The sequence below is a fragment of the Seriola dumerili genome, unplaced genomic scaffold (assembly GCF_002260705.1).
Source record: "Seriola dumerili isolate Sdu_G_001 unplaced genomic scaffold, Sdu_1.0 BDQW01000025.1, whole genome shotgun sequence".
NCBI lineage: Eukaryota > Metazoa > Chordata > Actinopteri > Carangiformes > Carangidae > Seriola > Seriola dumerili.
Genome location: NW_019174280.1, coordinates 4,910,124 through 4,936,121, shown reverse-complemented (window position 1 = coordinate 4,936,121; position 25,998 = coordinate 4,910,124). Strand labels below are relative to the sequence as shown.

Sequence of the window (25,998 nt, the reverse complement as noted above, 5' to 3'; positions counted from 1 at the left end):
CTTCTGTGGCAGAGTGTTGGTTTAAAAAGAAACGTGGACCAACACCAAGGCACTTTAACATGAGGTAGAAAAAAAAAAGTCATTTCTGGCTGCGGTGCCATGAAAAGTCAAATTTATATCCAAAACATTCTTTTCTCCTCTCACTTGGACATGAAAATTCAATCATCATCATCTTTGCAGATTCACTTTCATGAAAAGTAAGCGGGCCAGACACTTTTTGATTTGTTTAAAGTAGGACAGCTTACACAGACGGATTTCACTCCAGATTATAGGAGCAGAGAGAATTCAACTACAGCCCTTGGGGGAGAAGTTTTAGGCTGCGTGAGTTTGCCAAATTTTAAGGTGCACTAAAAATGTTTTCCCTCCCCTCTTCCAATATAAAACATGACTGGGTAAAGAGACAGGTTCCTACATATATTTTATTCCAAGCTTGGTGTATTCTCTAAGCTCGGTTGAGAAGTGAGCCAGGACGCTTGGGAGGTACCAGCCTTTTTGGATTTCAGAGCAGCTATAAAGATTAAACCCCCCTGAGAGAGGAATAAAACTCAGAAGAAAAAGCCCCTATGTTATGGTTGGTTTGGCGTGTGCGTGTGTGTGTCTGCTTACGCATGTGCATTAATGCTGAAACAACCCAAGTTTTGGCAGTAAACACTGACAGACCCACCGTTATAAATTGTACAGGGCAGGCATCCATGCATCCATCTGTTTATACTCATCTGTTCTCTCTTCTTCATAATTGCTTCATCTGTCAACTGTAGTGCCTGTTAACCATTTCCAAAATCTGTTAGTTGCAGGTTTTTTTTTTCCTTGTATAAATATAAAGCACACAGTAAGCACTGATTTGGTGATTTGCAGGTTAAAAGAAGTAGAGATGTCCAGGTCAGGAGCAGAAAAACAACCTGAAACACACAGCCCTAACATATCCTGTATTACTGGCTTATGAAGTTGTTCAAGTTTAAAGCCGTTCAGGCATCAAACCAACATAAGCATTCATTTAAAGTCATGTTACTGCCCACCTGATGAACGTAAATCCAAAAATCCTGTCTCCTTTTACCTGTTTGCGCTTTTGCAACTTTTATAAAAATATTTGGCTCTTTAGCTGCAGGATATTGAACTTCATTCACAAGCTAGTTCCCAACTTTGTCCTCTGTTTGGTGCTGAGCAGGCGACAAAAACAGCTGCCTGCTGCTGGAAATTAGGCTGAAACAATGAGATAAAATAGATCTGCAGATTTGGGCAATGATTCTAACACTTTTTTTTGTGTATTAAATGTAAAGACAAGTTTTAGTAGAGCTTGAAAATAAACTATCACGTTCACTTGAAGAGTTTTTGACCTCTAGTAGTGCTCTGAAGCAAGTTTTTTATGAGCTGGTCCCTGTTTTGTTTGTATCATGCACACGCTCAAGCATGTAGGAGGAGTAATACACATGAAGAAGCATTGGACCTGTTTGTTAGACCTGCAGGAAATAGACGCATAATGCCTTTTGGTGGGGAACACTGAATGTAAAATGTTAAACCTGCATGAACTTATTTTTTGGCAACTTGAGACCAGATGAACTTGTTAGTTGCATATTTACACATCCAGCAGTTACAGAGCAAAATGACTATATATTTGGACTCGTGTTTCTCTCTACCTGATGCTTTTAGTTCTGTTTTTTGTCTCTACCGACTCTTGAAGAAAATATCTGGCTCCTTAGCTGCTGAATGCTCCACTATGTTCACCAGCTGGTCTCTGACTGTGTCTGTCTGCTGTTTGCTGCTGATCAGGGAGTGTACAGGGAGTTTTTTTTCGGGGCGTTTTCAGTGAAAACAGCTGCCTGCTGTGACCAAAAATGACACTATGAGAGTGGGAAGAGTGAACCAAAACAGTAAAGACAAACAACAAACAGCTAAACAATGAGTTGAAACTCACTGTAAAGCTGAGGGGAGCTAGATTCTGGGGGTTAATCCTCTACAGTTTCATCACCAGAAGCGACCCCCAGTTTTTAAGTTTAAGATGAAATTTAAGCCCCAGTTTCAACTCAGATGTCAAGGCTGCAAATCACCAAATGACGCTATATGATAGATATGATAAGGCAACACTGTGGTATGCTTAGCAAAAGCCATTCCTACATAATACTGAGAAGAAAAGCTGCCTGTAAATGAAAAATCAGTTCATCAATAAAACAGTCACGTCAGTTTAGTTATGTGCCGTTTCAGCTCCGCAGCATCTTGGAGACAACAGCTGACAATTGAAGGCTCTCGGATGATGGAGTTGTTGGATCAGTTTGACTCCACCCTGGAGGTCAAAACAGCAAACTGACCCCAGACAAGCCTCTGAGGGCAACTTCTCTCTACTCCTATAAAAGCTGACCTCTGGTCCTTCATTGAAGACAGGGGAGCTCTGTAATACAGTCCTGATGAAGAGTCCTGTCGTGCGATCATCCCTCTGCGTATCAACTCAAAGTCTTAAAAAATGCGTGCACTTTCATCAGCCCCATGATTCAGTCTCGTGGCTAAAACAGTCACATGTTTAGACGTGAACTTCTAAAAAAGCTGGTAGGATGTTGCGCACTTTGTAGCTTCTGAAAAGTTCAAGGCACCGTTTGAGGAGATATTCTGCCGCTGCAGCAGGACCGGGATCGCGAAGGTCTTAGACGGCGCAGGTCACACCAGCGTCCTCCACGTGGCCGCAGTTGGTTTTGCCCCAGCCAGAAAAGTTACACTGGTGGATGGTGTCCTCAGTCCCTGCACATGCGACGTCATCCATCCAGATCAGACCAGTACCTGCGCAGAAAGAAGGAGAAACGTTACAAAATGGACAAGTAGGAACTATTTCCGACTGCGTGGAGTCTGATGTCACTGCTCGTGGCTTTTTCCGAGCTTCTGCACACTGTCAATGTAATTCAAAGCTGTTCTCTTCTCCCAGGACTAAAGTTGGAGCTGTGGTGCCGTTAGGTGATGCAGGGAGAAGGTGTAGCATTTGCAGCTCAGGCTGACTGCCTGAACTGCTTCACTGGCTTTGCTCCATTGATCTGAGAGCTTGTTATTTTTGTGTTTTTAATTTTTTTTGCTTCTTTTTCTCCATCATGTTTTAATAATTGTTTGTTTGGTAAATATTCTGAACAATGTTAGGTAAAAACCCAATGAATATATGCAAAAGAAAAAGTTCACAAACTCGCTTTCCAAGACATTCAAAGAGAGGCTCCCATCTAGGATACAGTTCATATGAAGAAAGGTGGAATGTGATGAATGAAATCGAACTAATCTCCAAAGTCATTTTCATCATCTTAATGATAATCTATCATAAGAATTTATTGGGAAATAAAAAAAAAAATCACATCTGGACTTCAACAGCAGCAGTCCAAGCTCAGCCTTCTCTCTGATGGCTCATCAATGCATCACTCTGACTCATCTGTGCTCATGCACACAGTCAAAATGATGTAACTGCAGCCAAAGAGAAGGAACGTGTTGGCTGGAGCTGAGTTTTATCATCAGCTGAGTTTTATCATCACAGTGTATAGTCTACCATAAACTAGACAAAGTATACATAAACACTTCTTGTTTCTTCTCTAAAAGCAAATTTTGATTTCATATCGTTACCAAATCAACAAAGCTTTAAGCTGCATTGTGAAACAGGTTACATGGAGGACACATCTGCACACATATGAAACGTTTGTGCGTCCTCTGACATTGGATTAGCTCTTTGAAAATCAATGAATTTATGTCCCAGTTATAAGTATGTTTTCGGAGGCAAATGGTTTTTATCTACCAACTCCTCCACATATCAAACTCCAAAGGAACATTCACCATTTGAACTGAGTCCTCTGATTGACACAGCAAGTACTCCCATTGCTTCCTCGCAGAATTGTTGATCAGATAATATAATATCCGGTAATAGAACACAGTCCCAGCTGGTAAGCAGAGCTTTTGGCTGTATTGTTTTAGCAATAAACTTTGGTTCCTGTTTGTAAAACCAGAATCACTGGAGGCTTCAAGGAAATCCCGAACGCTTCAGTTTTGCAACAGTTTTAAATGCTCGGAGGAGATGCTACTCAGCTGTGAGGGAATAAGAGTGAGACTGAACAACATTTGGTTGCACTCACATGCTGATTCTTCACTTTAAAGGATTCAGAACTAAAGGCTTTATGTCCTGTAGGTGAGAACAGAGGCTGACTTGTAAGCACGGCCTTTAAAGCAGCATCTGGAGCTTTGTAAGTGGGGAGATAGTGGCTGTCATCTCCGCTGCTCTGCTCTAAATCACAGCTGTTAATCACTCAGGTGTACAGAGCTGTCAGTGTCACTGAACAGCAGGGGCAGGATCAGAGGGGCGGGACAGGAACTACCAGAGTCAAACAGTAATTCTGGAGTTGGTGTATTTGTATCATGGATAGAATATTGAAGCGGATCAGAGCTCCTGCATGAAATTACATTTTGGATTTCTTGTTGGAAAGGCAATGAAACAATCACAAAAGAGACCGCAAAACAATTACGAAAGAGAACACAAAGAGATGCAAAACAACCATAAAGGGGCGCAAAGGATTACAAAGAAAAAAATCATCACCAAATTAATCAACAAATAAGCAAAAATGCCAAAAATGTAGTGCTTGCAGCTTCTCAAATGTGAGTTTGATGCTTTTCTGTGTCATTTACATGATAGTGAATTCAATATTTCTGGGTTGTGGATTGTTGTTGATGAAGCTATTCATTGATTAATCCAAAAAATAATCAACAGATAAATCGATAGTGAAAATAACTGTTAGTTGCAGCCTGTGGGTCACGTATCTGACAGCATGGTCCGAAGGTTGAAGAATGTGTTTTGTCTTTGACAGCTGCTCCATGTGATTTACTGTTAATTTACACTTATGCACAAGTTTTGGCGCTTTCTTTTTCTTCTATTAAATTAAGTAGGGGGAAGCTATGTTACGCTTCTTCAGACACGTATGTAAATGACATTTTTTGTTTATTGAATACACAGGTTTTAATGCTCTCTGCCACAGACCTTTGTCCTCAGTTCATTAACAGGTTTGAGCCTCGGAGATCAATCAAAATAAAAACAAATTCTTTTTACAACTTTCACAAGTTTCTGGCATCATTCACTGCAGGGACAAAATCAAAACTGTGTTATTTTCATCCTTTTACATTGGGAGCAAGTCTAAGAGAATTCACACAAACTGCAGCTGCAAATGAAATGGACCACATACCGAGATGTCAGATATGTTTCATGAACCATGTGAAAAAGAAATGTTTCCAAAATCTCTCATTGGGACTATATTAGACACTATTTCCTTCCTCTGATGTGTTTTATGTTGTGTCGGAAGAAGAAGGTTTTTCAAAGATCAGTCCAAAATAAATCCAGTCCCAGTCAGTAGCAAAGAAAGTGCAGCTCTAGCGCTACACTGGCCTGATGAGATGGCACTGACACCTCAACATTTGTGTTTTTATGTTTGGAACATGTGTTATATGAAATAAGTACAGACATGGGTTTGGGAACTGGTTCTGCCAGTTTCAACTTGGCTTGTTTTTGTGTTTTTACTCCATCAAAGCTCAAGTGGAGCAGCAACACATAAAAAGAAAAACCCAGTATAAAGTTTTGATGACTTTAGATCATCGTTGGACACAAACTCTGCAGTGAATCCCAGAGAAATAAAATTTAGGTCAATTTTGTTTTCATAACCAAAATCCACAATCTATTTTTTTTCCCCAAAGAGCTTTACAACTGCAACAACCTACGACACACCCTCTTTCCCTAGACTCCTGGCTGAGAAACCTCACGAAGAGCAACAGAGGAAGGATACTTCTTCTTCTACAAAACCTGTCCATAAATGTTACAGATTTCTGCATAATCTGACCAAAATGTTGCATTTAAAGGCTGAATCTGATTAAAAAAAAACAAAAAAAAACATATCTCCAACAAACATTGCACACTTTGATTCACAAAGTTACATAACAAAGAGACACCGGCTGCAGATTTAAGGATGGAGGTACAGTATTGTACATGAGCGTTAGCTGTTTCTGCTGCTGCGCCTTCAGAGGGTTTGGTTTGATTGACACGGACCTTTAAACTGTTTACTCTGGATCTCAACACAGATTTACAGCACGGCTTGCAGGCGAAGGTTACGTCCGCTCACCACCAAATTCATGACACTTCTCACAAATAAGTGTTGAATCACTAAAACACTGGGATTTGAGGGTAACACCCCCAGAGACAGTTTAGAGAAGAGTTACTCAGTTTCAGAGGGATATGGATGATTAAAAGTCTGTTGTTGTGTCTGTTTGCAAACGAGGCTAAAAGAATAACCCTGTCTGCAGAAAATCAGTCAGTTCTGGATTTTGTAAAAGTCTTCTTTTTTCTTTTATCCCCAGTATCCCATTCACCTTGAGGGCTGATGTCTGCGTCTCCTCACTGATTACAAGGTCAGACAAACTCTGTTCTTTTGTTCCTAGTTATGGGAAATAGAAGTCGATGCTCACCTATGCAGAGTAGACTACTATGTCATGTACTCGGATTCCTCTGCAGCAGCGAGCTCAGGAGACGGATGTTGTTCCAGTTCAAGCAAACACTGGAGCGTTCGCCCGATTAGTGCGGTTCATTTGAGCTGACATAAAACACAGTTAGTTGAACTCTGGTGCACGGTACAAGTAGGACCAAGACTAATAAGGAAAATCTTTGTTGGCTTCCAAGCGATTCACCTGTGGTGTGAACAGAAAGTGGACCAGTGGACCATGCTTGTGTCAGTTTCTGATTAAGAACCAATGAAACGCAGCGATCTGACAGGAACTAACTATCCCCTGTAATACTGGTATGTGAAAAAGCAGACTATTCTTCTCCTTTGGTCTGGACAGCATAAACCAAACCACAGGCATGAAAGTCACTTGAATAGTGAAGAATGAGGAAGCTCAACAACAACTCAAGCAAGGATTAAATTATCATGATTAATTGTGGTTGTGGTAAAGAGTTTGAAAACCTGTCAATTGATATTGACTGCAATAGCCCGGATTGTAAAATCCAATTCAAGCAGTCCCAGTGGGTTCCCTAGAAACGCTGAGACAAGCATCTGTGTGCTGCTCGTTTCAGGAGGTGGGGCGGTTAACCTGATGTACACTTGTAAACCAGTAAGTCTTCCTCCTTGAATTCTTTTCTCATGTAAAACAAAAAAATGATTTGAAAACACTGAAATATGAAGCATAAATCTCACCTATTATGCAAATATTATGCTTCATAGTTGTGGTTGTTTTACAGTTAAGAGTAGGTATCCATGGATACACATCTAACAATTTATATTATATAATATTAGTTTTCGTTTTTTATTATACAGTATATTTGTTTGGAACTTTGCCCTGCCTAGTCTCAAATATAAATAAAACATTTTATATAATAATAAAATAATATTTTATGGGCAAAAAAGGTCGTCTGCTGGTCGGAGAGTCAGTTGTTTGATTCCTCCTCCTCCGGTGTGTATGCCGAGGTATCTCCCGGGCAAGGTACTGAACCCCAAATTGCCCTCAATGTATCATCGATGTGTGAGTGTGTGTGCTAGTGGTAAAAAAAGGTGTTATATATGTAGAGCGCTGTATGAATGTGCGTGTGAACGGGTGAATGAAGCGCTTTTTACAGTCCATTCACCATAGAAAGACACTCCCTCCAGTCTTATTAGTTAGCTGCTGCATGGCTTTCAGATCTGGTAGTTTCTGTGGTACAGTGTGTTCTCTCCTGTCAAATCTGGGTCTGAGAAATGCCCTGAAAACTCTTCAAAGATGTTATGAACCTGTAAAAGCTGAAGTAAAAAAAAAAAAAAATCTAAAAGGTGAATGACTCATCTGAAAATATATATTTGAATTCCAGATTTTTAGTTTTAAATTGAATCCAGCCGTGATGTTGGTCACCGCTGTTGTCTGGAGGTCGTCCCCTGGAACAAAGGCATGTTTTCCCCTAATTTTCCAGACGTATTGGTAACAACTCGTCCTGGGCAGAGACTGAATGATGTAAGGCCGACTGGTGAATGAAATAAAATGGAGAGAGGGAGAGAGAAAGAAAGAGATGGATATGACTCCTGAGACTCCTTTTTGACGACATCTGGATCTCATGGCTTTCCTCATAAAACCTTAATATTAATCCCTGCAGCATTTCAGGGCACTGTTTAAATAATACCAGTCAACAGTGAAAAACAGCGGAGTTTGTAAAAATCACAAGTGCTTCCATCAGTAAATTTCACCATGGATATGTGCTGTGGGAAATAAGAGTTCATTAATTTCCTGCTGTAATTGTCTTTATTTGAAAACTGATCCCTAAAGAATAACCTTAAAGGAAAAGTACCTTCAAAATTATAATAAAAACATGATCATTTACTCACCCTTGTGTTACTGTAGTTAAAACACTGGTGAAATGTGTATACTTTAAATACACTTTGCTCACTTATGACATTTTGCCATGCTTTTAGATTCATTTCTTACCACTCAGGGTTTCTTTTCTTGTCTGTTCATGTCTGTATGATACAAAAAAATCAACCTGCAGATACTTGAAACTTCCTCAAGATAGAAAATGAGAGTTAACGTCTCATGTCTCTTGTACATACTACACTGAGTTCCACTGGGATGTGTTCTACGCATGTGCAGTCAGTCTGAGACATCATAAAGTTTAGGCGGTGCAGCACAGACATCTTTGCTAACATGAGCAGTAGACAAAGTGTGTGTCACATGGACTCTTTCAGACACTTGCAACTATGCAGATGTGTACAGTAAATTTGCATTAATGCAGTTATAAGTAGGGACAGTTTTGAAAAGGGTTCCCTCTTGTTACTTATGGAAAACTATATTCACATGATCTGTAATCTTGTGTAAATTGTCTGCTCATCCATTTCTTCCTTTTTCAGTTGTTACTCTCAATGCAAAACACACGAAGCTGCATTTTATGCATTTTTGTTTTTCTTGAGGGTTTGTCTTTCTAATGACAGAGCATGCATGAATTAAAATATCTAGTATCTTTAAACCCAAGTGTGCCTTCGTCATCACTCATACATACATACAGTATGTCATCCAGTGCACTGGCCCGGCCCACTGGGGTTCAGTGTCTTGCTCAAGGACACTCTGACATGTGGATGCAATTAATGGACAACCTGCTTTTCCTCCTGAGCCACAGAAGCTTCCTTGAACATTTTTTTTATCAAGTGATAATGACACAACTTTGGCATAAATAAAAATAACTAAATACTCCTAAAAACTTGCGCCTTGTCTATTCTAACAGGGTTTGTTTGTGATTACACTTGCCTTACATCTAGTGGTGTAGTTTTAGTGGCTGACTGTGTGTTAGGGGTCGTTGTCCTGCTGCAGAATGAATTTGGCAACGATCCCTGATGGTACTTTGTGATGGATGAGAGTCCAAACATCTAAAACATTAAACTTTTTATACAGGACTGTGTATTCTGTTCCTATTCACTTTTATATATCGTCTTTACTGTGTAACTTCTATATGAGTGTTCTGGGCCTGAGCTGATCGTGGCAAACTGTAGGACGGACCAAAACATATATTCTGTTCCTATCCACAAATGTGCACTCATAGCCGTCATCTGCATCTGCTTTTAATCATTACCATATTTTATCATTCTCTTTAAATAATAGCTACTCAAAGCACTTTTTCTTTTAAGTATTTATTATATTCCTAAGTACAATATTCTTTTTATGTCCTTTTGTCAGTTGTTTTTACTCTTTTTACTGCTTTCACTGATCAGGAGTAGCTCTCCAAATTTTGTTGTATATATTTTTTATAGGCTCTCTAATTTTCTAATTCTAATTCTAAAAATCAACAGCAGCACAGAAACAGATGAATTCATTCAGTCAGTCATTCCCTCCACCTCACAAGTGAACAATGAGCCAGTTTCAGTGTGTGGCGGAGCTCAGTCAAACCAAGTCACATTAGGACAGTTGTATTACTAATGAAAAGTATGCACTGTATCTGTAGGCGATACAAGTGAAGTAAGAGTCATCAGAGTGTGTACATGTGTGTGTTGAGAGTTTTATACCCTGTCCGAAGCGTCCAGTCTTATGGACCTCTGCGGCTCCTCGGTATCCCAGCATCCTACACACCACATCTCCATCCTTTTTATCCCAGACGTCGTCACACACCGTGCCCCAGCGACGTTCGTGGAAAACCTCCACGCGGCCTTCGTGAGGACCCGACCCGTTCACCAACCGCACCAGGGTCTCCTCCACTGCAACACAAACGCACATTAAACATAAAAATGCTTGAATTCAAATACAAAAATGAACTGGCGTAAATACATTCATGCACAATTGTTTCTACCGTTTAATGTGTTTGCAGACAAGAACCCCCATGCGTTAGCAAACAGCGCAGCGTGCAGGAAAACTGAAGTCTATTATATATGCCAACACGACTACATTGAAAGAACACACCACTTTCTTTTATCTGGCATTTGCTGGCACGGCTTTGAACTCACACTGAGCAGATTACTTTCATTGTGAGTGTTTATGAGTTTCATGAAGCTCTGTAAATCAAAGCAATATGAAAACAAACTGAGATGCATGGACTGATTTTGACATGCTGCATAGCAAAGATATTTTTTTTTCCATAAACCATGGAAATAGTCTTTGATTCAAAAAGAAAAATAAATAAAATTACTCCGAGGGAACTTTCTCTCTTCCTTCTATGTGAACTCCCATATAAAAGATTGTGAGGTTACTAAAATGTGGGTTTGTCTGTCCAATCATTTTTCAGCAGTGAACATCATGACCACCAGTCCGGCATTAATCTCATGAACCTGACAGCGTTCCGGTTAAAGGAATATGAAATTCATAACTTCCTCCTTTGGATCTTCACTGTATGCATCTGTAAGTGTTTATCCAGTTACCTTACTGGAAGCTAAAAACAAGCAGCTGTATTCAAACATCAAAGAGAGGAGGAAAGAGATTTTAGGAGACAAAAGGGACGAGGAGATGAGATGAGAACAGGGATCAAAATGATAAAAAAAAAAAAAAATCAGAGGACATGAAAACAACAGTAAAGTGTGATAATAAAAATGTAAAGAAAGATGAGTAGACATTAAATCAAAAGAGATGTTTAAAAACAGAAGATATGAGATGAGATGAGAAGGGATGTGTAAGAAAATGTGATTTAAAGTGATGAAAAGAAATAATGAGACAAGTTCGCAAGAATAAATTAGAGTTGAAGAGGGGGGAAATGGATCATGGAAACATGACCAAAGATTTAAAAAGATCAGACATTAAAATTGACGGAAACTGGAAAATAAGTCTACAGCCTTGCTACTGGCTCAGTGCTTGATCTAAATGCTAATGTTCTGATGCTAAAACGCACACAATGACAAACGCTAACGTGATGTTCAGCAGGTGCAATGTTCACCATATTCACTACCTTGGTTTAACGCGTTAGCATGATGACACTAGTCACAATGTACAGGTGTAGTTGATGAGATTTCATCATTCATTTTTGCAGGTGTTTGGTCATAAAAGAAAGTATTGGACAAATTAAGATGAGGCCTGATGATGGCAATAAATGAAAAGCCATGAGATCATCAGTCTTTAGGATTCATCCTGGAACATGAATGTCTGAAAGTATTTCTATCTGGACCAAAGTGGACAGACCAACAGGCTGACATTGCCATTGAAGTAGTCACACATAGCCAGACCTTCACAGTGCTGTCAGCACCGGAGAGGTCTAACTGCACTAATGATCATTCTGTTATAGGGGACAAAAAAAACCAAAAAACACATTAGCTTTAACATCTAACATGGACAGGCGATCGCTGTCATTGCAATCCAAAGCTTAGTCAAAACCTGCCATTTTCAGTGTTGCTAGCTCAGTGGCTGTTGTTAACGGTAACAGGCCGGAAACGGATGGGAATAGGAATGCTGTTTAAGACAGCATCATGCCACCACTTGCTGTATTTGTAACTGATTGTAATACAATTTATATCAGGCTAATATGTGTTTAACAATAAACTATAATAACTATTAAATTAATGCTACTTGAAGAGGTAGCTAGATCAAGGCTTGGAGTGCCTTGCTCAGGGGCATTACAGTCATGCACTTGCAAACAAGAATTTACCTGCAGTATAATGAGAATTAAGTGTGCATGTGTGTGTGTGTGTGTGTGTGTGTGTGTGTGTGTGTGTGTGTGTCATGACTTTCTTTTGTATAAGCAGAAGCTTCATGGAAACACAGCACATCTTGTATTCCTCAAACTATGCAGCAGCTGCACTTGTATAATTGACTTGATTTATCACCTCTCAGAGGGCAGAGAGGAAATGAAAAAGAGAGGTAAACACACACACAGACACACACACACTAATCTGGACGTGTCCTCGGTGTGAAGACACGCGTGCTGACTGAGACTGTTGACAAAGTGCTGGGGAGTAAAGCCAGACACATTATCTAGACAGGATATTAGTCTCATCAGACCATCATAAACTTTAAATGTGTACCATTTAACTCTCATTACACAGTCAAGTTATTTGCACTCACCAGCCCATCATAATTTAATATCTACCATAACATTATACTGTCATATCTGCACATATTTGTATCATATTCTTGCAGAAAGCCAGTAAATTAAAACCAGAAATTAGATGTTTTTTCAGCCTCCTGCTGCTCTTTTTTTCAGACAGTGTTGTAAAAGAAACATAAGACTGAAAGAGAGACGAGCAAACAGAGTTATAGAACAGTGCACACACGGGGATGAGTATTTGAATACTCAATTACCTGAAACAGATGTTTAAACTATTTGCTCACTCATCAAAATGAAGTTAAACTGGAAGCCTTTCCACACACTTGACATCTGCTTAATATTCATTTTCTATACCTGCTTAGTTCTGTTTCAGGACATGGAAAGCACCAGGCTTTGACTCTAGGACTTTGCTGTGAGGCCGCACCGACCTTCAGACTATCAGATCGGCCCCTTAGGTTCCTGCTTTTCAATGTCAGCTTAAGGTGCACTAATTATATCCATTCAGTCTTCACGTATGTATGTGTTGGTTGGCTATAGTTCAGTATTGTGTGATCAACTTCCCGTGGATTTACTAAAACTACAATCTAATTTGCTGTGTCACAGTTCAGGGGCTGAATCCTTTGGAGGCGGCATATGAAGACCAACTGAGTCACGGTGGCGCGACGAGGCGTTCCCATTCCGAACGTTCATTCGAATGCGGCAGAGAAATGCAAACTTCTCTCCTTGGGACCAACAGGTGGATTCTCTGTGGCCCAACCTATCCCAAGATTCACTGCGAGCCAGTAATGAGAATAATATGGCAGCAAACAACGCTGACAGAGAGCCCGAGGTTTACACTTGAGCTCAGTTGAACAGCTAACGGTACAAGTGTTCAAATGCAGCCTACAAAGGATGCAACCAAGGGCCTTAAAAAAAAAAAAAAAGAAGAAAAAGTTAGGTGTTGTCAATCTTGCTAGGCGACATGAGTGCCGCTTTGTGATAAAACAGTAAGTGCGTGGACAGCTGGTGATGGAAAGTGGAAATCCTCTATAGGCCAGAACGTCTCATTTCGGTTCGGCCTTCGTGGTCTACGTTCTCGCCCCTGAATCGGGAGTATTGTCTTCTTACTGTCCACCTGCCACACTCCAGATTAGAGAGGGTCTGAGAGTTGATAAAAAGCCTTACAAGCAGTAATGAGCGCTTTGATGTATTTATTTTAACCTTGGTTTTGCCTCTTAGGTTGACTGTCCTAATCATCCAATTAGTAAAAGAACTACAGACACTACTGAAGGTGACAAACCAGAGCGATGTCCTCTGTATGCTTTTTAGGGCGAAAATATAATTAATGAGATTATAAATGCTGGAACTGAACATAAATCAATCAAATATAAAAGAATCAGATCTCGAGCAAACTAAATATATAAGAATTTTTGTTTTTATGGAGCAGACATTCAGTAGCCTGGGAATATAAAGAATATTCAAAAAAAAAAAAAAAAAAAATCAACATTATTTTCTTATTATTTAATCGCCCCTTTGACAAAAGCCAGGATTGATTGACCATTATCTGATTGACCATTATCAGTCCTATTTATTGTTCTAATCATAGTGTGCATGTTTAAATACCACTGAGACACTACTCACAGTACATGTCTTTCTCTCTCTATTCATCTTTTTCTATCTCAGCCCTTCATTCCTCCCCTTCCTGTAAAGAGCCTGAATCTTCCCACTGTTCTCTTGGGAGAAGAAGAGGAGGAGGAGGAGGGTGGAGAGGGACGCTTCTGGATGGAGGCAGAACATGAAGACTTCAGACCTAATCAGAACCATACAAGCAAACCAAACACACATTCATATCTCTGCCACAGAGCTGGACTGCGACACGTCTGAATGATTTTCCTTCTGGTGGGAGTGCACTTTTTTTGCCAGAAAACTGTAGAAATCAGGCAGATACATGATGAGAATGTTAAAGTCAATCAATTTATGAAGACACATGTAGCCCAGGAGCTAGATGACACTGCAGCTTCTCAACAGCAGGAACAACAGTTGAGTAACACTCTCCTGTATTATGAGAGTGTTGTTAGGTGGAAACCTTGCATCTGTAATTCCGGTGACTTTCACGCTTTGAAATGAACTGAAGAATTACACACTCCTTTAATTATGGGGGAAATTTTTTCCAACTTCCCAGGCTCATAAAAATCACTCTAAACCCTTTGGATAATACCAGGGAAGCCAAAATACGTATTTTTTCTTTGTAAAATTTGGCAATTTGAACATAGAAGGCTTTCATCTGAGAGGTGGGAACTAAAACAGTAACAAAACTGACTGTTTGCTACACCCAATGCTAATTATCTTAGCACTGGCAATTGTAACTAGGTACAACTGGTCGGTAAAGCTTTGGATTTCTGCATATACTGAAGCAGTGTGCTGTAGAGCGATACGCAGCATTTGAAGACTCTGATGGGTGATGTCTCTTTTCGTAGCTTTCCCAAACACAAAAACACAACAGAAGTGTAAGGGATGGATTTGACAGTGCTGCAAATATAAACATGTCTGGCTATCGAGCTTACTGTAATACAGTCAGCCACTTGTGGGTTAACCCGATCGGTAGTTCAAAACATTTAGGCTCACAAAATCAGTGCTTCCACACTACATCAACTCGGTAGTTTTTGAGTTATTCAATTGGTCAAAGTCCCTGGCAGAGAGCAAAAATAAAACCTTTTCCTAACTTTAATTTAGGATAAAAAACATTTCTTCAATAAGTAGTTAAAAACACCTACGGACGTAGTACTTCTTATACTACTGGCACTCGTACTTTGAACTACTTGTACTGTGTTCCAATGTCAAAGTCCCTTCCAGAGAACCAAAACAACCCTTTTGTCTATTTTCCTTTTTCCCACTTTCATGTGGGATACAAACTATAAAAACTATTTCTTCCATAAGTAGTTCATGAGCCTGAAATTTTGGGACTTTGTACTTCTTATATTACATGCACAAATACTACTATATCAGAGTCTAGGGAATGTTAGCTGCTTTGTCCTGTTAGTGGGTTTGGGGAAGTTTATACTCCAGCACCTCCAACCAAACTTGTTACTCAAGATGTTTGCCGAGCACATCTAGTTAACCCTTATCGTCTTGTAAAAGCATGACTCTAAACTCTATTGCTAACGGCACAGCAACAGTTCTTAAAAGCCATTTTCCAACCATCTTCTGGTGTCATTCATCCTTTCTTCCAAACTGGCCTTGTTTAAATATCATAAAATGTCAACAAGTCATAGCCACACATTTCATTTTGGGATCAAAATAGGAGAAAATAAATGCAGCTGTTGGCTGTCCATTGGTGGAAAATTTGCCTCAAATAGCTATATTCACCCAAATACCAATATCTTACTTTTCTGTAGTTAAAGGCTTCAGGAGTCAGAGAGCTTGTGTAGATTGAAGCCAACAGAAAAATTAGGAATCAAAACAAATACTTCTTTAAGTAATTATACAAAATGTCAGTGATCCTACCCTGTCTCTCCACAGACAGCTCTCATGTTCACCTTGGACAGTGAGCAAAGTGGTTCTCCATAAACTAGAAACACCTCCCTAATTTGGACTAAACTTGACATTTTATAACATCTTTGTACCTTTTCTGCGAAAGTAGTGAAATGAATGCGAATGTTACAAGATATAATAACTGTTTTTGTCCACAGAAAACTAGAGGAGTGAGCTCCAACTGTTGGTGGTTGTCCAAGTGGTTCAAGCCTCGGAGGCCAGGCGAGCTGCAGCGACCCGACTGTCAGTACCTGAAGAAGGCCAGAATATGGAGTGATTGTGTATTGCTAATGTTTATCTGGCAGGCAGGGAGGGTCTGGAATGGACAGGACTGAATGGCTTCAAGACAACAGTTAACTAGCTCCATCTGTTTGTAAAATGTTCTCCTTGAAACTCTGATGTTATTGTCTTTCATGCTCTTTGTTCAATGTGTTTTCTTCTGTTGACTCTTGCATTGCCTCCTCTTTCTGTTTTGTGTAATTACTTTGCTCCCAGTTTGATTTTCTTGGCTGGTGTGCAAGCACACCCAAAAACTTACTGCCTCTCATATGATCTTTATCAAATCAAAAATTTAAAGCAATAGTTCTGTAATTTGGGAAACATGCTTATTTGGTTTCTCACTCTCATAATTATCTGGTTAATATAAGGCTTTAGCAGCCAGTTAGCTTAGCACAAAGACCGGAAGCAGGGCGAACAGCTAGCCTAGCTCTGTCCAACAGTAACAAAATCTGCTTACCAGCTCCTCTAAAGCTCACTAATTAGCACCATGTAAAATCCCATAAAAAAGTCAAACTGGGTCTGATTCTGGTGATGAAACTGTAAATAAAAAGACGGATTCACTTCTTCAGCTCCAGCATGTGTGTTTGCTTAACTGTGTGTGTATGAAATCAGAAATGAGGAAAATTAAATTACACTACACTGCAGGGGAGCTGGGTGGCTTTGTTCTGGCAACAGATAATTGGATTCAGGAAATGAAACTTGAACATAAAAAAAACTGAGAAAGTAACGGGTATGTCAATAAAAGTGACAACCGAAGAGTATTAAATAACCACTGATCTTTGATTCTGTTCCTCAGTATTGATGTTGGAGGCACCAAGTAAAGCTTAAACCTTGGCTTCAGGTGGATCTGCACATAATAATAGTAACACGGTACTATCATGAGCCTGAGTCCCAGGGTGAAAATAAATTTCTCATTAGAGTCCAAAGCTGAAATCATTTATATCTGGATCTCTGTAGCTGCAGAGGTGCACTGTAAAAACAGCTTTTCAGACATTAAACCCACTACACTTACTGTTGGACCGTTGAGCTGAACTATCAAACAGTCTGTGTGTGTGTGTGCGTGCGCTTCACTTTCAGTCTCTCTTACAATATGTCAACTGCCAAGTGAAAATTACACAAAAATTTGCAATGGCTGAAAAATTAAAAGCAAATTAGGTGTTTTGTTACAAGTTTCATTTCCATGAGAAAACGACTTTCAGGAATTATAATAGGCAAATTGTTGGACTTAAGCCTCAGCTAATGTTCGACAGATTCTATCCTAAAAATGAAATCTAAGTGATACATTACTGTTTATAAATCTACATCTGCTGACTTCAGGGAAATATGGAAATTCACAGGTCTGTTTATCTGCTCTAATTGTTAGCATGTCCAGCTAACTGGGCATTAATACTTCCAAGGTCAAATGACACGTCATTAATTAGGATGTTTTAGTATGAGAGGCTTCAGATTAGGTAAAAAAGAACATTAAAAACTCAGCTGGAGAGACGCAGAACCAACTTTAGCTAACTGTAGCTAGCTACAGCTGATGATATCTGCTAGTCATGGTCGTCATCACTGTTGCCAGACTGGGTGGTTTTCTGTCTAGTTCGGATATTTTTGGAACATAAGAAACACAAACTACTAACAGTGTATTTGGCAAACATTAGACTTCCTGTTCAATGATAAATTGTTCTACTTTTATGACAATTTAGCGGTTTCTGGGCTAATTTTTCTCTAAACTGGTGACACTGGTTGTCATTTCTAACTGGAAAAACTGACAGTCACCAGCTAGAAAGCAGATGTATGCTTTTGTGTCATGTGTTGTCCACCTGCGTCTGAGATCAAGGCTACTTTGCTTCAAAAATTACTATTATTATCATTGTAAACTGCATCTGTGCCAGAATGGAAAGCTTGACAGGCTTAGCAACAATAACTAAGCAGCCAAAATGCAGAGATTTATAGGCTTTTATAAGGAAACTACTACAACTTTGTTTGTACTTTACATAAATACAGAGACAGAAATATGGATTTTGCACAGGGCATAAGAGACAGTGATCTACAAGGTACACATGGATGAAGTGTACATTATTGTCAATTTCTGTGTAACTTAATTAGAAAACTGTCTTTATCTGCTTTCTTTTTGTTTTTTGTCCCATTTATATTTTTTCCTTTTCCCTCTTTTTCCTTCCAAGTATGTTTCTGGTGACTTTCTTGTGAGACTTCACTGTCAATTAAAGTCAACATCAATCCAGACAACAAAAGAAAACTGTCTAACAAAGATGAAAGTTCTCTCGTCTCTGTCCTGAACTCTGAAATGACTACAGCCTGGGCTCCATTAGTTCTTCTTTCCTCAAATGCTCGTTCTTGTGCTGTTGAGGCATTTAACAGAGCTAAGGAATCTGATCCTTTCAGTGACATAATGTCCTGAATGGCAGATTAATTTTCTGTTAATGCCCAACATGTGTGGATGAATGTGCACTTTTCCCACAGACTAAATTTCTAAGGTCACCCTGTTGCTCGTTCTGGTGATACAGGTATGCACTGTGCGCTTTGAAGCGTAAAAAGATCCCAAGTCATGCATCAAACGATAAGATTTGTGACAGAAAAGTGCATGACGCAGTGATTCGACACTTCTGACAGCTAACAGCATGTGGTCGCGCTCCGTCCATCGTCCTCTGAAACATCAAACATCCCTGTCTTGTAAATGATGTGAGGAGAGAACCGATCTTAGACGGTTCTGTATTAGGCAGAAACCGTGCTCAGATGGCCATCATCACCGCAGCATCGCTCATCGCATGGAGAACAGCCATGAAATGTCTGTGGTTTTCGGGGGGCATTAATGTTTTTTCTGTGTACCTGACTCTAGATTGGTGGTTTTGTATGAGGTTTCAGCTTACCACCACATGACATACGCACTCACATGAGGGCTTTCAAATCCTTTTGATGTACGCTGAGCCGCGTGGTTGTTCATCATGTGTCGGAAACCATGAGATTACACTGAAAGGAAAAGCAGATCTACTGATCCTTTAAACTCGCCACAGCTCTTTGCACAGGACGTCAGGTGGAACAGAGATGTATGAGGCCCATAAAGTCACCAGCTCATAAATTTTTGATTCTGTATTACCAACTATTGGTTTTGGATCATATTCACTGATATATGTGCTCATTGGTGCTCGGGTAGGAGTCTCTGTACTGTGATTGTGCAGCTGGACAGGAAGTGACTAAGATATACCTCAATATTCATAGTATATGAATATAATTCATAAGAACTATTTTATTTGATGCTGTAATCAAATTTTTCGTTGTTTCAGTCACTATTTGGGATCTCTTCTCAAACCAACATACATTTTCTGAACAAAAAATATTATACTCAAAAATATGACGCATAGATTTAGTTAAACTTAAATATAGATTCCACTGACTATTTATCAAATACAATATATATTCTTTTATGTAATACTTTTTTTAAAATTTGTGTCCTATTTTTTTTTTTTTTTATGTTTCCTATAACTATTTAAGTTTCACATTTCATTCTACTCATGCCCACACTTTGGCTTGAAGACAAAATATGAGTGAGCTGTGTGAGGCTTTGATTTAACAAATGAAATCAATCTTGGAAATAACCCCGATTATTAAATGTTCATCCAACAGCCAGTGAAACAGGCAGGTGAACTATCTGAAAAGTGTTTTGGAAGTGGAGGCAGAGCAAAAGCCTCATAACTGTTGCTTTAAGACAGAGGATGAAATAGGCAAATAATAAATTACATAACTGCAAGTCTAATCATATTTAGCACTTGTAGCTATACAGTTCAAATTAATCAGTTTCGTTCATCTAAGCAGTAACTTTTTTTTGTTCATCTAAAAAACCTTGGTGTGAAAGGATGATGGAAAAATATAAACCAGTTTAATTGATCAGCAGTTTGTTATAATGCTAATTAGTGGTAATATTACTGTAACAGAAGTTGTTTCAACATACTTTCCCCAATGAAGTCTATAAAACACTAAATCTCACTGCTGGATCTTTTAGCAGACCATGGTAAATTTACTGTTTAACCATACTGGATTTACTGACTCTGCACTCGTGTGTCTGCATGTGTGTGTGGTCATCTTACAAGCCCTGAGCTTCCAGTTCCTGCTGGCATCAGCACAGTAATGAAGAGACTTGGCATTTCTTAAAGGATGTCATTATTTTGGGGGGAATTAAAACTCTTTTTCAGCTCTGCAGTGTTTTGTTGTTGTTCGGCAGTGAACCATGTACTGGGTACTGGGAGCAAAATGGACTAGAATAGAACAGGTGTGAAGTCTTGATTAATTAAATTATAGTGAAATTAATCTATTCCTCATTTTTTATGTGAAAGCCCCTCAAAAAGAAACCGTCATGATTCCCAACCCCCGAAAACATTATAAATCAATTTTAAATGTGTATTATGCAGGTTGTCATAGGTGACAGGCGTGCACGGTGGATGTTTGTGTGTCAGTTTCTAGCATTATTACTCAGGTGTGTACAGGTACAATTAGATAACATAGTGACATATTGTTAATCAGTAACTGACTATTTAATGGCAGCCAAGTAATATTCCTCTATACTGTGGACTGGGCTCAGTCACTAGTTTCCTCTTGTCAGCTCTCACCTGTTTTCTCTCCTCGGTCTCCTCGATCCCCTTTCTCTCCCTTCAGCCCTCGTTCTCCTCTGTCACCTGAGGGAAGAACAGACCAGGTGAAGATTATGTAGACATATAAATAAACTCTCACTCACTTTTACACGAATATGAAACATGACCCCAATTAACCCTGTAGATGCTGAATATTTATAGACTCTTCACAATCTAATGTGACTTGTGAGAACAAATTGTCTTGTGTCACATTACAGCTTGTTTGTGGTTTATGCTTTAAGTTGTTGTGTTTATCATAGGGGCTCATGTTGGATTTAATCTGTGTCTTTTATTTGGTTTTCTTATTTTTCCTCTTGTGAATATTCTGATTCTATCTTATGTATGTTGTTTATGACAAAATCACTTTTCAGAAAACACTTAATCACGTAATACTACGCTGTAGAGTATAACAGTATAAACACTGGAATATTAAAGTAAAACACGGCCTGAATGTGACTTTAAAAGTGTTTTTTGCTTAACTATTCTCATCAAAGTAGAATGCGCCTCTGTAACATTATGGCACATGTTTCATGACAGGCTTTAGGTGAATCATATATTTGTATGACACTAATAATATCTAATAATGTTCAATTTTCAGTTAAAGATCGAAAATGGCAGACTTCTTCATCAGTTGAACCATACACTCACAACCAAAATGTATCCTAATGTTTAACATTGTGACAAACACAACATATCACAAATTGGGGACAGAAATTTGTTAAATAACACAGAGAGGCTTGAAAATACCCAACCATGGTTCAACATAGACAGGTTTAAATTTAATAAAAGACCTTTTCTCTACCCAGTTCCTCTCATTTGTACTCTCTTGTATATTTTTAGCAGAAGCCCTGACCATTAGCAGAATAGTCAGCCCTGTAATTGCCTCGTGATATGGGCATAAAATGTGAAAATTAGAGGATACCACCCTGCGTCCTGTGTTTAATCTACCTCTAAGTGTTGTGGTTAACATTTGTTTTTTCTGCTGCAGAGTCGGGGGGGAATGAGGTTGAAATAGAAGCATGGGAAAGAGGGTGCCACAAAGAGACCAGTGTCAAGGTAAGTTCTTGGAGTATCTCTACAGATGTAGATGTTTGCATGGTGGAAAAGTTAGTGCAAAGCAAAACCACTGAATCAGTATAAGTAAAAATCCTTCCCTGTGTGGTTTCTGCAAAAAAAAATGACGTACGTTTACACACGACACCTCCCTCCAATCAGCAGCTTGGATACGACTTTTTGTCATTTGTTTTCATTTCAAAATAGGATTCTGTTCCAAACTCCCTCCGAAGCAGGTCAGGGGGAGAGTCTGTTTCGCTGCCATTTGTTGCTAATTTTCAGGTTTGAAACCACAAGACTGTTTTTGTCATGAAGCTATAAGAGGATCAGCTTCGAGTCGGCATTTATCCCACCTTTAATTTGACTCGTTTTTCACGTCTGAGACCACAGGTCCAGCTGCCAGCCGAGGTGGCACTCGGTCCCACCTACCATGTGTTAGCGCATGAGTGCGAGTCTATGTCTGAGTAGTGTAGCTAACACTCAACCACACCCTCAGCTGTCAAGTGTCACCTCAGTTTTGACCACATCCTTAACAACAAAATAACAGTGCAAAGAAAACCCAAACACATCGCTAAGCTACTGCTGAGCCACAACAGGCAACAGATGCATTCGATTTAAAAACTGAAACTAATTTCAGTACTGACTGTCAGCAATGGGTGGATGTCTGAAATTTAAGAACTTAAAAACTTCATTAATCAACATTTTTACCTCTAGGGATGGCACCACTTTTATTCTGACTGAATTATTTCAACAGCCATCAGATGTATGGCCATGTAACCTTGTACTGACATCCATTGTGCCCAGAGGATGAATCCTAATGAGCTTAAAGACTTTCTTTCACGGTCCACCAGTAAGATGGAAATATCTCAGCATCTAACAGATCCATGTCCCCCTGTACGATGATTTGTAATCACTTTGGTGATCCTCTGACTTTTCATCTAGTGCCATCATCGGGACAAATTTTTAATTTCTCTAATATTTTCCTGTTAGTTTAATACTCGAGGCTTTGTGCAGCACACTGTGCTTCCACCTGGAATGGAATGTGATGTGTAAATAAAGTTTTGCTTGCTTTGTTAATTCTAAAATTGGGCGCTCATAGTCCACAACCACACTACTACTACACACAACAAAAAGCATCATTGCCGAGTTAGTTTTTCAGTCTATTTTAGTAAATAAGAAAGTACGTTTGATATAAATATCTAATTTCAAGGGCAGATGTGACAAAGTGATATACAACAAAAGAATATGAACAAAAAAAAAGAAGCAGAACAGAACAAAAACAAGCCTAAACAAATGGGTCTTGAGCTGCTTTTTCAAGGTGCCGACAAAGTGTAGGAGCTACGACCTCAAAAGCACAGTCTCCTATTTGTCTTTAACCTGCAGCGAGGAACAACAAATAAACCCTGACCTCAGATTTCTACTGGTATTATGTGGCTGCAGTAGCTCTTTCATGTAGACAGGTGCCTGACCATGCGAGGCTCTAAACGTCATTACAAGAATATTGAACTGGATTCTACATTTGATTGGAAGTCAGTGTAAAGATTACATGGCTGGAGATATTTTTAGAGCACTGTGTCAGAGGTTTGGACCATCTGTAAGTGGTTCAGGGATGTCTTGCTAAGACAGGTGAAAAGGAAATTACAGCCAAGCCTGGAGGAAATGAACACATGTATTACAATCTGTTTTGGTTTTGCAGCCACCTAATAAATTATATTGTTCAGTATCAGCACTATCATCAGCCTTATTTCAAGCTGTAATAAGCAGCTGTTTTCAGTGCAAAGCTCTGATAAACCCACTATATGCCAGTACCAAATAACATGGGACAAAGTTAGGGACTTGCTTATGAAAAAACTGGCAACTAAATTCGCTCTTTTAAAAAGACCCAGATGTTTTTCTCAGGGGTTGGTGTAGACCACAACAGATAAAAGAAGAGTGAATATTGGACTTCATTCATCAGATGTACAAAAATATGACTCAAAATGAGAGCTAAAGTTGCTCTGTGTCTGCTCGACACATTATAAGTGTGGTTCCGTCTAACCACCTTAGATTGTAATAACGTTTCAGGGCACTTTTTCTCCCCTCAAGTGGCCAAAAAGATAAATAATCCAGGTTTAAACACCAAACCTTGCAAACCCCGATGATCTGTGATGCTTTAAAACCAACACCTAACACACTCCCTGCTCAGTCTACCCGCTATTCAGCTATAAAAAGAAACCATGAAGCTTCTCGGTGCTGTTTTAACAAGCTTTTCAGGATCCCTCCTCTCTCCACAGCTGAGCGACTGCCTCACTCTGAGGCCCCTGCTCACACCAGATGGTTCACAAACTCTTCACTGGTTTGTTAAACCCACTTTCAGACCCCAGATGGGTGAAAGCACAGACAGACATTGTTGTAAACTACCAGAGTGTAGATGGTCAAACATCCGCAAAGATCCTTGTTTTCTTCATCTTGTCTCAAGTTTTCTTGAAAAACGTTTATTTGTGAGCTGCTCTTTACAGAATGAACTTGTCAATCAAACAATGTGGCTAGCGCCTTAGTTTTTGTGCATGACGCACTAAATAAAATTCATAATTGTTAATATGCACCAGTGATCATTTATAAGCTGTCTTTACAGTGGTGACCTTGAGGAGAAGGGGAGATGAGACAGGAGACGATGGCGCAGACACATCTTTGGAATAAACTGTGAAATTATTGTCCTGTTAGCATTTGAGCTAATAAGCCTGATCACTGACAATGAGCTGTCTCTCAAGCATGTTCTCAGCTGTGTATGACATCCCCTTTTTATTTTACTGATCTGTAATCACTATGATTATATATATCTAATGTATATACACATAAAAAATCCCCTAAAGTGTAGTGGAGTCTGGTACTGAGTGTTGAACCATAACAACTAAGCGCCTGTGCACACAGAGACGTCAGCAGATCAGCCTGGCTCAAGGTTTTGAGAGCTACTGGCCGACACAGGGACTGTGAGACTCCAACACTGGACACTTCAGCCAAACCCAACTCTGACTGGCAACAGCTGTTGGCTAAACACACATACTACATACACAATGACATGCTGACACAAGAAAGACTGCAGCGCCTTATCATGTTAGTCACGGCTATGATTTCTTCCAACAGAGCTCTGTGTGTGTGTGTTTTGGTTATCATTGGCACTGTCCAGCTGGTGATGCCAGACTGGAAATATCAACACCCCATGAGGTGATGTAGATGTAGACGGGTCTGGATAAATGGATGGATGGAGTGGATGGAGGAAGCGAAGGGTGAATGAAGAAAAAAGGGCTACTTGGAAAATGCGTAAGCTTAAAGAAAAGAAATATAAATTTACAGTGCAATGGAAAATGACTGGTAAAGCAGAATACTGAATTGTCCTTGTCAGCACATAATAGTATACTGAGTCACTGCACCAAAACAGACTTTCTTTGGACTCCTTCCTTCCACAATGTGATTTACATAAATTTTAGTGCCTGTTTCTTGACTCACATGTGACTGTGCTACTGTAAAAAAAAACAAGCCCCTGTGCAGCAGGTTATTATGACCCATAGTTACATTTTGTTGCTAGGCGACATCTAGTGGTCGTAGTAAGACGTAGTTATGACAGGAGTAAACGGAAAAGTGCGGTGACGTAGTATAAAGAGCGACAAAGTCCGTCAGGAGGAGGTTGTGGTGGATGGATGGGACAACAAAACACAGAATTATGACACTGAGGTTAACCATGTTGTTATTAGTATAACCATGGCAACAAAGATCATCTAATGTTGAGGAAGTACTTATTGTAACCGAAATCACAATCTTTTCCTAAACGTAACCAAGTAGTTTTAGTGTCTAAACCTAACTGAGCCATGACCGTTATTATACGACGCGACAAAGGTAGGTACGCCGCTCTCAGTACACTCAGTGTGTTTATATTGTAACCATGACAGCCAAGGTGCTGCAATAGGGGCGCTATTTCAGGAGACACTGCTATGTTGTTGCAATTATCTATGCATTCATTTCTTCTTAATTTCTTTTTTTTAAATGATAGTTTGACGAATGGGAGCCAGTGATGTAAACTCCAAATAGTGG

At 39.4% G+C, this 25,998-nt stretch overlaps 1 protein-coding gene across 1 annotated transcript in view; it reads right to left on the bottom strand.

Moving 5' to 3' along the window:
- Positions 1 to 2,015: 2,015 nt before the first annotated feature.
- The window catches only part of scara5 (scavenger receptor class A member 5), a 100,549-nt gene continuing 76,566 nt past the window's right edge, over positions 2,016 to 25,998 (bottom strand). Inside the window, exons 10-12 of the mRNA XM_022737778.1 lie at positions 20,857 to 20,922; positions 9,999 to 10,187; positions 2,016 to 2,766 (exon numbers count right to left, since the gene is read on the bottom strand). Of these exons, the coding sequence (XP_022593499.1) occupies positions 2,633 to 2,766; positions 9,999 to 10,187; positions 20,857 to 20,922 (389 nt within the window). The 3' untranslated portion in view covers positions 2,016 to 2,632. The remainder of the gene's footprint in view (positions 2,767 to 9,998; positions 10,188 to 20,856; positions 20,923 to 25,998) is intronic.